We start from the raw sequence: 13,809 nt of genomic DNA, 5'->3' as shown, positions 1-13,809 counted from the left end.
CTCTTGGTGGTTTCAGCTGGAGGGCACTGACAACACAAAACCTTTAAAACTATACCCTGGGGGCTTCCCTGGTGGCGCAGTGGTTGAGAGTCCACCTGCTGATGCAGGGGACGCGGGTTTGTGCCCCGGTCCAGGAAGATCCCACATGCCACGGAGCGGCTGGGCCCGTGACCCATGGCCGCTGGGCCACTGAGGCTGCACGTCCGGAGCCTGTGCTCCGCAACGGGAGAGGCCACAACAGTAAGAGGCCCGTGTACCGCAAAAAACAACAACAACAACAAAAAAACCTATACCCTGGACTGAAAAAGGACTGTTGTTGTTTTTTTTTATTCTTTATGCTTTTCTTTTTCAGACCTCCCACAAACACATATTACATTTATAGCTGGTAAAACACAAATTATTTATTTTTAATTTATTCATTTATTTATTTTTTGGCTGCGTTGGGTCTTCGTTGCTGCACGTGGGCTTTCCCCAGTTGCGGCGAGCGGGGGCTACTCTTCCTTGCGGTGCGCAGGCTTCTCATTGCGGTGGCTTCTCTTGTTGAGAACACAGGCTCTAGGCAGTTGTGGCTCGTGGGCTCTAGAGCGCAGGCTCAGTAGTTGTGGCACACGGGCTTAGTTGCTCCGTGGCATGTGAGATCTTCCCGAACCAGGGCTTGAACCCAAGTCCCCTGCATTGGCAGGCGGATTCTTAACCACTGCGCCAACAGGAAAGTCCCCACAAGTGTTATTTTTTAAATGGGCTAAGGGACTAACGGGTGGCAACCTGCCATCCACCAGTGATAGTAGAGGTAATGGCCAACTTGCTTGACCTCCATCCCCTCAAAAGAGTGGCCTGGAAATCACCCACTGGGGAACCCACTGTTGTCAGGGCACTGCAGAATGACACGGACAAAGAATGGCCCCCTGGAGAGAAAGGTGTTTTCTCAAGAAACTGTTCCTGCTTCGTTCATCAAGTGAAAACATCACAAGAAGGTTAAGTTTTCAAAAGCTCAGGCTTAGCTCACCTGGGGTCTCCGTGGCCTGATGCCAAACACAAAAGACAGAGGCCAAGAGGAAGCAGTGATGCCTCCCTCCTAGCTTTCCTGTGAAATCAGTCCTCAGAGACCTGCCACTAACAGTTATGACCAACCATTTCCCCCAGAAAGACACGTTGTCCATTTGATGACAGAAATGGCTTACGGGAGTAAAGAGTTTCAGAGAACTCTGAAGACCTGGAGCAGGGGGGGAAAGAAAAGCTTATAATTATGGATTGGGAGGGTTTTTTTGGGGGGGGGGTTATTTAAGGAAATTTGCCCCCAAACGGAAATACTTTTTTAAGCACCCATTTCAGATCTAAATTTATACAAAAATAAATATGTTTTTGGGAAATGGTATGGCATTTTGTAAGGCACTTACTGTGAAACAGACAAAAAAAATCATTTTTTTATTATATTATTCTTTATAATAATTTTATGCGCTGTACTTTTTTTGCTTTCCAATACCTTTTAAAAGATAATTTGCATACACTAAAGAGTATTTTAAGTGTAGTTTGATGAGTTTGGGTCAACTTAAGCATCTATGTAGCCCGTACTCAAATCAAGATAGAGAACATTTCCATCACTCCAGAAAGCCCCTCCCTGACCCTTTCCCACTCCTCCCTTCCAGGAGACACCATTTTTTAAATTTCTATCACCACATACTACCATTTAAATCCAAACAATACTGGAAGACAGTTATCATTATTTCCATTTTGTGAATTTGGATACCTCAGCCCACAATCAGTCACTTCCCCAAGTGCACTGGTGATGGAGGTGTCTTGAGGAAGCGAGTGAAGGATGTGGGCAAGTCCTGCCTGGCCCCAAGCCCATGGTTTTATCAATGGTCATGCTTGGTATATACAGAGCTATGACACAGAAATTGAGAAAGGGGGCCCCACCCCCCATTCTTCAGAAAGTACAAAAAAGCTCTGAAAGAAAGACAGAAGGTCATGTGTGGCTGAGGGTTTGGGTTTGGAAGTCAGACCTGAGTTTGGGCCCCAAGCCCTGCCACTTACCAGCTGTCTGAGTCTAGTCCCGGCTAGCGGGTGGGGACAGCGGCCACACCTCCCAGGGCTGCAATGCCCCAGAGAGCACTCAGCCCATCCCCTGCCTCAGAGCAACACAAAGCACTCAAACTACGATGATCTGGGAATGCGCTCCAAGTCTCAAATTATCTTCTCTTTGAAGTCCATTTCCAGGTCTACTGACATTCGACCGAATCACTGAGAGAAAGGCAGAAACCATCCTGATCTAGCTTGAGACTTCCAAGTAGACAGAGAAAGCCCTGAACCTTTCCAGAGCCCACCCTTCCAAAGGTCAGTCACTTCAATACTAGGAGAGGCCCTTGGAAAAAGGATTCTGGCTGTGTTCATCCCTAAGCCTGAGTCACAAGGAGCAGAGGACACAAAGCAGTAGACAATGAGCCTCTCACCGCAAACCTCACTTCGGAGGCCTCCCCAGCCATCCCTGCTGGGATCCTGCCTTTGTTTCATTGTTAATGAGGTTGGGGAGGTGAGGCAGGAGAGAGCACAACTGGTTACAAGAAACAGAGGTAATTAACACTTGCAGCATTGGTTACTGATTCTACTCAATCAGAAGTTTATTCCAGTTAGATCAGTAAGTCCAGGCTTCTCTTTCCCACCTCCCCTGAGCATACAGTTGCTGATTCTAAACAGAGGCTCTCCACTTAAAAACAATCCCGATGCCTGGGCCCTACTCAGGGAAATTCTGATGCAATTGGTCTGGGGGTGTGGCTAGGCAATGGCACTTTAGAATTCCAACTCCCTAGGTGATGGCAATGTGCAGCCAAGATTTCAACCCGCTGTTCTAAAAGTTCTGTGTCGCCCCACTCCAATCAGCCTACATTTAACTTCCTGGTCTTGGAGAAGCTCCCCAACCTCTGGCTCTATGAGCCCTATGAATTTCTGACCACAGAGAAAAACAAACCAAATCGGAAACAAAAGCAGGCCCCTGCTTCACGGCTTCAGGCCACACTAACCAACTGTACGCATACTTAAAAAATAAAAATCAGGGCTTCCTTGGTGGCGCAGTGGTTGAGAGTCTGCCTGCCGATGCAGGGGACACGGGTTCGTGCCCCGGTCCGGGAAGATCCCACGTGCCGCGGAGCGGCTGGGCCCGTGAGCCATGGCCGCTGAGCCTGCGCGTCCGGAGCCTGCGCTCCGCAACGGGAGAGGCCACAGCAGTGAGAGGCCCGCATACAGCAAAAAATAAAAATAAAAAATAAAAATAAAAATCAGCCTAAGGGGTAAAACCTCTGACTCGAAAGGAGACCCAGGCAAGTACAACAGGAAAAAAGGCACCAAATCCCTCACCCTTCAAAGTTTCCTCTACCTCTCTCTGTAGAACTGTCTCGTGTGTGTGTGTGTGTGTGTGTGTGTGTGTGTGTGTGTGTGTGTGTGTGTGTGTGTGTGTTGGAGATGTGTGTGGAAGGTATGAATAAGAGTTCAGCAAACCTAAACCTGCAGTTCTGTGTGACGTTCAGACAAATGGTTTCACCGAGTCTCAGCTTCCTAACTTGTAAAATGAAGTTAAAGCCATAATCTTCAGAATAACCCTCAAGGAATAAATGTTTAAGTATTTAGTGTAGTTTCCCTTTTGCTCAAGTTGTCCTTGAGGCCAGAGCTTCCCAGCCTTGGCTGTACTGGAATCACCTGGGTGCACTTAAAAAGTGGCGATGCTTTGGCTTCACCCAGAACAATTAATCAAATTGGGGAAGGGCGTGGCAACTCAGAAACTAGTGTTTAAAAAGCTCTTCAGGTGATTTTAATGTGCAGCCACAAAGCTCAGGTGTTTCTTTAACTAGCTAAGAGTCACTGTCTTGAGGCTACTTATAAAACTCCCCCTACCCCCCAAATCAGGGCACTTCTACAACTCAGAGGTCTGCTGTTCCATTTCAACAAAACTAAATTCAACCAGCGGACTTCCCTGGTGGCGCCGTGGTTAAGAATCCGCCTGCCAATGCAGGGGAAACGGGTTTGAGCCCTGGTCCGAGAAGATCCCACATGCCGCGGAGCAACTAAGCCCGTGCACCACAACTACTGAGCCTGTGTGCCACAACTACTGAAGCTCGAGCACCTAGAGACCACGCACCACAACGAAGAGTAGCCCCTGCTCGCCGCAACTAGACAAAGCACGCGTGCAGCAATGAAGACCCAGTGCAGCCAAAAATAAATAATAAATTTATGAAAAAAATAAAAAATAAAAATAAATTCAACCAACCACATAACTGTAGCATTAATTGCATCCAAAACTTACAGGACAGGCACTGATATTTCCAAGAGTTTTGTCGAATTACTTTCTCTTCCTGTGTTGAGCACACAAACCACTGGCCTATTTCTTTCAGCAGGCTAGTGAGGAAAACGTGATCATCACTCCCATTTTTAAGGGGAGAAAAGCAAGTACCAGAACTAGAAGGATCCTCTGACTCCCACTCTCATGCACCTCTCATTACAGAGCCCAAATCAAGAAATCATCACTCTCATCCCCTGCAGGGCTTGCTAAAACAGATTGCTGGTCCCCACCCCTAGACTGACTCAGTAGTCTGGTAGGTCTAGAAAACTTGGCCATTTCTAACAAGTGCCCAGGTGATGCTGCTGGTCTGGGGACCGCAGTCTGAGAATCACTGCTTTAATGACTTCTCTCCCTCAAGTGGAACTTACTTTGCACAAAATGGAGCTGTTCAAAGTCAGATACAGGTTGAATCATTTCTTTCTTCAACCTTGGCCTTGGGACCGGTGTTCCCTAAAGACTGCACTTGCCAGGTTAAAGACTTGGGGCAAACAAGTAAAAAGAGGGTCTGGGCTGAACTTTGGTCATTCCCACCCAGGGAAAAAGGGCTATTCAAGAACAGACCCTTGAAGGATTCCAAGCACAGAGAAACTTCCCACAGCTAGAAGATAAGAGTGTGAGACGTCCCCAGCTCCTTAGGTGTGGCCACCCCGGGTCTCGACGCAAGTGACTAGATAGGTACCCAGGCGCCAATTAAGGCGCTGGATTCAGTGGCGAAGGTACCCTGACCTCAGGACCCCGGCATCACACCTCCGCGGAGTTCCCAGCACCGAGGGCACGCCCGCCGGCGGGCTCCCTCGGTTTCTTTCCTCCGCTCCACTGGCCCGTGTGTTCAAGACGCACTTGGAAGCCTCGTCCCCACTTCACCGAAACCCAGCGACTTTAGCACAATTTCCAAAAACCCCGAACACTCCGCTCCAAGGAATCCCACTTCGTCCTCTCATAAACCCATTCTCCTTCACAACCCTGCCCAAATCCTCATTTTCCACTCCAAATGTCCATCTTCAGTGACATCTCTTTGTTCTCTTTACAATCACCAATTCTCATTTCCGACCAGCGCTCAAGTCTCAGAGACTGCCCCCCCTACTCATCCATGCACATATCTACTCCCCAAGCCCAAACGCCCTTTCCCGATCCCCCAACAGCCAGGGACAGCACTCCCCTACAAACGCACACACGCGCACACACACACTCCTCCGTCCAGAGCCCTTCCCCCCTCCCCCGGCCTCGCCCCCCATCCATTCCCCCAACCGCCTCTCTCCTATCGCGACAGCCCCTCATCAGACCCCCTCCTTTCGGTCCCTGCCCCCTTTATTCTACCTCTGTCCCGCTCTCCCGCCCGCCCAGAGCCCCCAGTCCGCGGGCAACGCCCTCCTTACCATGAAAAGCCGGAGGACGCCGGAGTCTCCAAACCCGGACTAAGAAAGACAGGAAACACCCAGCTCGCGTGAGCCTAGGGCGGAGGCGGGGCCGGGGCGGGAACTTCCGCACTCGGCTACGCCACTTCCGCCCCGCAGAGGACACCTTCTTAAAGGGTCCGTTGTACGCCTAGATATCGGCCGCTTTCCTTCCAAGTTTCCTGGCTGGAATGGCTTGCATCTCTTTTCGGCTGGGTCAGGCATTTATCCCGCTCCTAATGCTCCGCTTTTTCGGCTTCCATAGAGGAGGACAAGGTGCAGGGAGGTTTTCCTTTCCGGACGAGGAAGCTCTTCGGAACTGTCGTTTCCGGGACTGGATAGTTGTTTCCCGACGGAGCTCTCAGAGTGAACACCCCGGGGCAAGATGGCGGTCGGGCCTCGGCTGCTGCCCCGGGTCAGGCAGAGCTTGGGGTTCTTGGGCTGAGGCGGTGGTAACCTGCGGCCCCGACCCCGAGCGTGGGGGCCTCGAGCGGATAAAGGTCTACGGCCTGCGGGTAGCGAGTGGCAACAGGGTTGTGGGTTCTCTGGGTAGTGGGGCCGGGGACGTGGAGGGAGGTGCCCCTGGGGCTGGGTCCCTGCTTCGCCTGGTCGGAGGGGCAGGTGCTGGGGGCTGGCTTTCGGGTTCCGGTGCGGGGGTGGGGAGGGGGAGGGGTTCTTCGTGACCTTTTAATCTCTGGGGCCAATGAGATAAAAAGGGGTAATAGGCTTTTATAAGCGGACTAGCGCTGGACGAAAAAGATTTGTGATTGTGGTTGTTGATGCCGAGAAAAGACGCCGGGCTTCAGGAGTCACCCAAGCCGGAGTTCGAACCCTACTCACTGTAACCTTGGGTGAATTCCCTTTCCTCTCTGAGTCTCAGTTTCCAACTCTGTAAAATGGAGTAATTAGCTCGTGTCACAAAGGGTGTTGTGTAATTCAAGTTTTAGAACCATGTCTGACAGCTCTCAATGGAAGCAGCTGCTGTTAATGATACCAATAAAGAAAAGCTTGGTAGTAATCTGACTTTTAGCCCCATGGGCAGCCTTGCATTCTCGATTTTTCTTTGCCTTCCTTGAATAGTGGTGTCCCTGGGTCTTCTCTGTTTCACTTAAATAATTGCTTTGGGGTTAGAAGTGGGTTCAAATTCAGGAGCCTAGTGACCTCTGGCAAGTCATATCCATCTCTACATTTCATTTTCTCTGTGTGAAGGTGGGATTTGATAGCATGCACCTACATAGGCTGTAGCCTTCAAAACTTGTTGCTTATTCTTAAGAAAGTTAGACTGTTGAGACCTGATAGAGCTGAAAAGACAGAGGTGGTTAAATATCTGTACAGTGTCTGATCCATGGTCCACCCTTAACAAATGGTCATTCAACCAGGTCATTCAACCTGGCTGCCCAGCTATTCCCACCATAAGCGGAAAGTTGTCTTGGGCTCAGACAGCAGTTATTTATGGTGCTTCACCTTTGGGCCACACTCTCTAGACTGTCAGGCTCTTTCATAGTGCTCCATGAAGTTGGCCTGATCCAGAGAAGATTGATTTTGAACAGTCTCATGGAACTATAGAAGTAGAGAAGAGTCCTGACTCAGTACTAAAATCTTGACTCTGCCCCTTTTGGGATTATGGGAGATATTAAATGGGATTATGGGAGATATTAAATGATCTTATAGCGTTGCTCTTCTTGTTAGATGAGATCACATAGAAAGGACTTGACAGGCAGTGGGTACTCAAATCAACATGTTTCCTTTTGCTTTTCAGACCATCCTGGCTATCACCAATCTTGTCTCCTAATCTTTCCACCTATAACATTTTTGTTTCCCTAACTGGATTGTAAACTTCTTAGGGACAGAACGGTAAAGGTCACTTACCTGCTATCTGCTTTCAGATACTCCTTATTAACATTTTCCCATTTAATCTAATCACGGTATCCTGATGACTAAATCGAGATACAAGAAGGGTAAATTTTCATTTAATCCTTTTAGCAACTCTAGGAGGCACGTACTATTATTATCCTCAATTTACAGATAAGGAAACTGAGGCCTAGAGTGGATAAGTAACTTGGCCAAATAAGGTAGAACCACAACTAGAGAGAACCAAGGGCTACTTTGATCCAAGGCTTTCTCTGCTACACACAGCCTTTTCTACATAGCCTTTTCTTTGATTCTCCGGGGCATTTAGCAGAGTAAGTACTTAATAAATACTTCTGATGTGTTTTTATTTGATTGATGAACTGTAATAGATGTTATGCAGGTAGAGGAGGTGAAAAAGAATTTGAAGAACTGCAAAGTATAAACCATTATGTGGTGTAAACAGAAACCAACATATAGCGTTGCCGAGGGGATGATGATCTCAAGGAAGGGATCTTATCCTGCAGGGCCCCCTGGGAGAAGTGAAGTTTTGACATAGTCTTAGAGGTACTTAGTCACAGTTGGCATGCAACCTCCTGTTTTTCTATCGGGAAAAAGTGCTCTCTTCTCCTTCTCCCTCCCCTTCCTACCCCTGCCCCCCAAGAGGGACTGTCTCCACGTTAAGGAAAGAGTATACCATTGTGCTCATGGCTTGGGCCGGCTTGTTTATAGCTCTCAGGACCTTGAAGCTGTTACCCAATATAAACAGGGCCCAGGGTTCATAGCCCAAGTGACAGGACTGGTGAGTCTTAGTGCACCCAGGGATAGAAAAAACTCTTTTAACGGGTGGCTGTTATTCCCTACCCAGAGAACCATAGTGCCTGTACAGATGAGGGCCTCTGCTGAAGAGTTTTTTAAAAAATCTTTGTGTCTATAAAAATAATACGTCAATTAGACGTACTGTGTGCCCCGTCAGCCACCTCTATAGGTGCTTGATGTCATCATCTCATTCAGTGCTCATGACCGGCCTCTAAGCTGATTAAGAGACAAGACAGAACGACTCCGAGATATCTCCTCCCGCGGTGGCAGAGCTAGGGGCTGCCTCCAGCTCTGTGTGACTCAGGGTGCCATGTCATGCTACCACATGCCTTCTATGGAGAATTCGGAAAACAGACTAGTTAGGGAAGCAAAATTTCCCACAGTTCCCCTACCTCAAAACAACCATTTTTTTTTTAATATTGAAGTATAGTTGATGTACAATATTATATATAAGTTACAGGTGTGTAATATGCTGATTCACAATTTTTAAAGGTTTTGCTCCATTTGTAGTTATAAAATACTGGCTATATTCCCCATGTTGTACAAAAGATCCTTGTACCTTATTTTATACCTTACAGTTTGTACCTCTTAATCCCTTACCCCTATACTGCCCCTTCCTCCTTCCTTTGCCCTGCTGGTAACCAGTTCTCTATATCTGTGAGTCTGCTTCTCTTTTGTTATATTCACTAGTTAAAACAACCATTCCTAAAGTGCTTTTCCCCCCAGTTTTGTATCTACCTGTGCACTGCAGTGATTTTTTCTCTTTCTTATGTAATTGGGATCATGTTGTAATAGGGAAGAACCCTTTGTATTCTATTACAAGTTAATCACTAAAGGGATGTTGCTTGTAAGCTTAAATTATACATAATGGCCCACCTCTGGGAACCCTGCCTCCCAGGTAGTGAGCATTAAGCTAAAATACCTTTGTTTAGCTCACAGGAAACATCCTGAGCAGGCCCACCTGTGAATGACTGCAGGGAGGAAGAAATTAACACATCTCCTCTGGAGGCTGACCAGAACCAGGAAATGTTTGACTTTACTCCCTCCCCTTTTAGTATAAACAAAGCCTGAATTCTAACTCAGGCAAGATGGTTCTTTGGGGCATGAGTCCACCATCTTCTCGGTTTGCTGGCTTTCCAAATAAAATCACTTTTCTTGCCCCATCAACTCGTCTCTTAATTTATTGGCCTGTTGTGTGGCAAGCGGTATGACCTTGGACTCTGTAACAGTGTTGGTTCACAGCTAGCCTCCTTTTCATTTCTTAGGCATAAATATTTCTCCAACTTGCTGAAAATGTCAAACATAATTTGCAACGGCTTTTAAACATGTCATCCCCTCTGTTATTCTTGGTTGCCATCACAAAACATTTACAACTTTAATTCGGCAACTTCTTTGGGCTTATTCTCAACCTATTTCCTTTAAACTGTGAGGACTGGGGAGATACGTCTACCATTTAGATCCAACATTAGCTAAAGAGGATACAGATGTTTTTTTTTAAACCAGAGGCACTGTTTTTATTACTTTTTCTCAGTGAGGAAGATATATGATGCCTACTTATAAAACTAATCCTAAATCTGGATTTTTTTTCTTCTGCTTCTGCTAGAAAACACAAGCTCCTCTGAAGTGAGAAGATGTCCTCAGCTGTGAGCCCTGTGCAAAATCACTAATGACTGATTACCTGACATTTCTGCGTCACCAGCAGGTCCTCAGGTGAGTGCTCCAGACTTCCACTTCTGGGGCAGAGTGAGTGGTTTGGAAGACTGGTACCTTTCTGTTGCATGTCTTCTCACACTCCCTCCCGTCATCAGGTAAAAGTTTCAAGATAGTCTTACAGGTACTTAGTCACAGTTTGTGTGCAACCTCCCGTTTTACTATTGGGAAGAGGCTCTCTTTTCTGCTTCCTCCCCACCCCGACACCCCATGAGGGACTGTTCCATGTTCGTTTGTCTTGAGAATTACTGATGAGAGACCCACATGTAGGAAAAGCCTTACTGTTTAACAGATGTGAATCAGTGTCGAACAGGGGCCACAGAGGTCCCCCGATGTGTAGACATGGGAGGAGCCTCTCGTGACCTTATCCTTGATGTTTTCACTTGGACACTGCTTTGAGTGAGGTAACCTGGTAAAGAGATGGTTTACAAGAAGTCTAGATTTCTGAGTAATTCATTTCAGTGCCCGTGTCAGCTGGTCTGATTATATATTTTGGATAAAATGACAAAGTTTTCAAGCATCTAAAGACATCATCTCAGTGTGGGAGGCTCCGTGGACCAGTGCTGTGTGCTCTAGGCTGATAGCCAAAGCCATCCCTTTGGGAAAAGACAGTTACTGATGATTTAGATTAAAATGTAATGGCTAATTTAGAGCCTCTCTCCAAAAATACCAGTCTGTGGATGGGGGCCTTTCTACTGTAACGTCTTCCTCAGCCCTTGGCAGGATGGGAACGGTGAGGACAACAGAATAAGTTATGCTTAAAGCCAAACATGTTCGATTTAATGGATTGTCTGGCATTCTGGAATCATGTACCTTTGGCTTTTTTAGTGTTTAAATGGCCCTTTAAAAAAAAAATGAGGGCTTCCCTGGTGGTGCAGTGGTTGGGAGTCTGCCTGCCGATGCAGGGGACACGGGTTCGTGCCCAACAGAAAAAGTTATGCTTAAAACCAAACATGTTCGATTTAATGGATTGTCTGGCATTCTGGAATCATGTACCTTTGGATTTTTCAGTGTTTAAATGGCCCTTTAAAAAAAAAAATGAAAGGCTTCTTTTGTGCTGGGCACAAAGTAGGTATCAGTAAATATTTGTTGAGTGAATGGATGAATAAAATAATGGTGACAGTAAACAATTATGTTTAATGTTTTTCCCTCAAGTCTTTACTTGGCAAAATAAAAGTTGACTGCTCAGTGAAATATCCAGGGACCTTTGACTTAGAGGATGCCTGGTTTGAGTTAGAGCTTTGTGGATGGAATTGATTCATGCTTTATTTATTCATTAAACCATTGCAGAGCCCGGACCCTATGCCAGGCACTCTGTTCTTTCTCTTAAAAAAATGTGGGGGCTTCCCTGGTGGCGCAGTGGTTGCGCGTCCGCCTGCCGATGCAGGGGAACCGGGTTCGCGCCCCGGTCTGGGAGGATCCCACATGCCGCGGAGCGGCTGGGCCCGTGAGGCATGGCCAATGAGCCTGGGAGGACCCCACATGCCGCGGAGCGGCTGGGCCCGTGAGACATGGCCAATGAGCCTGCGCGTCCGGAGCCTGTGCTCCGCAACGGGAGAGGCCACAACAGAGGGAGGCCCGCATACCACTAAAAAAAAAAAAAAATGTGATTACTCAATACAGGAAAAAGCATCACTGGTCTGGGGAGTTGCATGAAAGGAGCCGACAGGAAGTTGGGACTTGTGCGGGGACAGCTATCAGCCCTTTGGGAGGGAGCTGGGGGGTCCCGAGTAGCTTTCTGCTGCTGCCCAAGTCCCTTCCTGCCCTTTGCTCCTGAGCCCCTTTCCGTGAATGTTTTTCGTATAATGACCTACATCAGCCACTTGCCATTTTCTTTGCAGGGTTTGTGCAAGTTTGCAAACATGTTCACTGTTTCTCAGACCTCGAGAGCTTGGTTCATTGATAGAGCTCGTCAGGCTCGAGAGGAAAGGCTGGTGCAGAAGGAGCGGGAGAGGGCAGCTGTGGAGATTCAGGCCCACGTACGGAGTTTTCTCTGTCGGCGTCGACTGCAAAGAGAAATCAGGTGGGTGTCAGGAGCTCCTCAGCACGTTTTCTTTTGTTTCCAATTCATAGCAAAAAAAAAAAAACAAACCGATTGCTCTTCTCTTAACAGTTCTTGAACAACCTTCCAGCTGCTATGAGCTCCTAATTTAAAACGTCTTTTTTTACCCTTCCCTCCCTAGGAGAGAGATTGATGAGTTTTTTAAAGCAGATGACTCTGGGTCCAGTAAAAGAAGTGCACTTTGTATTTTTAAGACTGCCAGGAAACTGCTGTTCTTGTTCAGAATTAAAGAGGATGATGAGGTAAAATAATAATAGCAAACCCACATCGTGCTTATGTGTCAGATCTTTTTGTAAGTATTTGATAGATATTAACTCATTTAGTCCTGACAGCAACTCTATGAGACAGGTTCTGTTACCCCCACATCCTGCCCCTTTTGTTTTCTTGGAACCTGTTTCGTAGGGATTATGCCCAGTGCTGGGAATCATCACGATTGTTTTCACATTGACTCTTACAGGCACTTGTCCTCAGATGCATAGGTCAGCAGAGTTATGAGACACAAAATGGTACAAGTCATAATAAACGGTAACTGACAGGCGGTGGTGAGGCCATCGGAGGAAGAGGTGGGCTGTGGTGTGCCATCAAACGGGTGGCCGCTCCTCTGCTCCAGCCACTGGGGGAGTGATACTCTGATTTTTTTTAAAGACACTCCAGAGCTCTTTGACACTCAGTTTTCTAATTTGTAAAAAATGGCCGCTAATTTGAAATTTCTCTTAAAATCCTGCAAACCAAACAAAACAGGCTAGTTGTACCTTTGGAGATAGAAAAATCAGCCTAGAAAGTAAAATTCCAGGGGAGCAGCTAGTCATCTGTAACAGTACTAACGGAGACCCTTGAGGAGGGCGTCTGTGTTCCTGGGGGTTAGGCATCCATTACTGCTAAGCTTCACATTGTGCCAGACCCTCTTCTGGGTACGGGGCCCCAGAAGGAAACAAAGTGGGCAAGGTCTCTACCCTCGAGGAGCCTGTAGCCCAGCAGGAGAGAGAGGAGGACTCTGGCAGTAAACACAGTCACGCAGATGAGGACAGGCAGGCGCAGGGAGGTGACGCCTGTTTACACAGGAGGAAACCGCAGCTCAGTCTGGTAGGGCAGCAGCCAGGGCCACACCTCTTTTAAGGGTGCATCCAGGGTTGGTACAGCCAGGGTATACCACTTTTCTTGCTTTTGCATTTCAAGATGAAAGTGATGATATGACAGTTTGTGAGGCAAAAGTCAGTATCCGTGGTGCTTACAAAATGGCAAATGGCTGAGCACAATTTAGGAGACAGCTGCTAGTCTGCAGGAATCCAGGCCCAATTTGCCAGGTTGATCTTGTTTTTCAAAAGGAGCCCCAGTCTAAAACACATGTAGAGCTCATCCTGCCTGCGGGTCACCAGTTTGAGAGCCTTTCCTTAGGCTTTCTGATCCTCGGTCTCCACATCTACAAGTCGGAATTAAATAGGATCCCGATGTGAGTCATCTGGCGTCAGGCCGGCACATCCATGCCAGGGGTCCACGGAACATTTGCTGCTTTCTGATTTCTCCATTCATTGTGAGAATTTATAACCCCCATCCTGCCTCTCTGCAGAGATTTGAGAAGTTGTGTCGCTGCATCCTGAGCAGCATGGATGTTGAGAATGAACCGAAGGTAAGTGGGGCGGAAGCCA

General features: G+C 47.4%; 2 protein-coding genes across 2 annotated transcripts in view; one reads left to right on the top strand and one right to left on the bottom strand.

Annotated features, from left to right (window-relative positions):
* The window catches only part of KCTD10 (potassium channel tetramerization domain containing 10), a 35,170-nt gene extending 29,360 nt beyond the window's left edge, over positions 1-5,810 (bottom strand). The window contains exon 1 of the mRNA XM_007129500.4: positions 5,707-5,810. Coding sequence (XP_007129562.1) covers positions 5,707-5,709 — 3 coding nt within the window. The 5' untranslated portion in view covers positions 5,710-5,810. The remainder of the gene's footprint in view (positions 1-5,706) is intronic.
* Positions 5,811-7,739: 1,929 nt separating this feature from the next.
* Positions 7,740-13,809, top strand: part of LOC102979908 (ubiquitin-protein ligase E3B) — a 36,191-nt gene continuing 30,121 nt past the window's right edge. The window contains exons 1-5 of the mRNA XM_028480535.2: positions 7,740-7,907; positions 9,995-10,101; positions 11,943-12,124; positions 12,285-12,405; positions 13,731-13,790. Of these exons, the coding sequence (XP_028336336.1) occupies positions 11,964-12,124; positions 12,285-12,405; positions 13,731-13,790 (342 nt within the window). The 5' untranslated portion in view covers positions 7,740-7,907; positions 9,995-10,101; positions 11,943-11,963. The remainder of the gene's footprint in view (positions 7,908-9,994; positions 10,102-11,942; positions 12,125-12,284; positions 12,406-13,730; positions 13,791-13,809) is intronic.

This window comes from Physeter macrocephalus, chromosome 19 (genome assembly GCF_002837175.3).
Source record: "Physeter macrocephalus isolate SW-GA chromosome 19, ASM283717v5, whole genome shotgun sequence".
Lineage (NCBI taxonomy): Eukaryota > Metazoa > Chordata > Mammalia > Artiodactyla > Physeteridae > Physeter > Physeter macrocephalus.
This window is presented reverse-complemented; position numbering and strand designations above follow the sequence as displayed.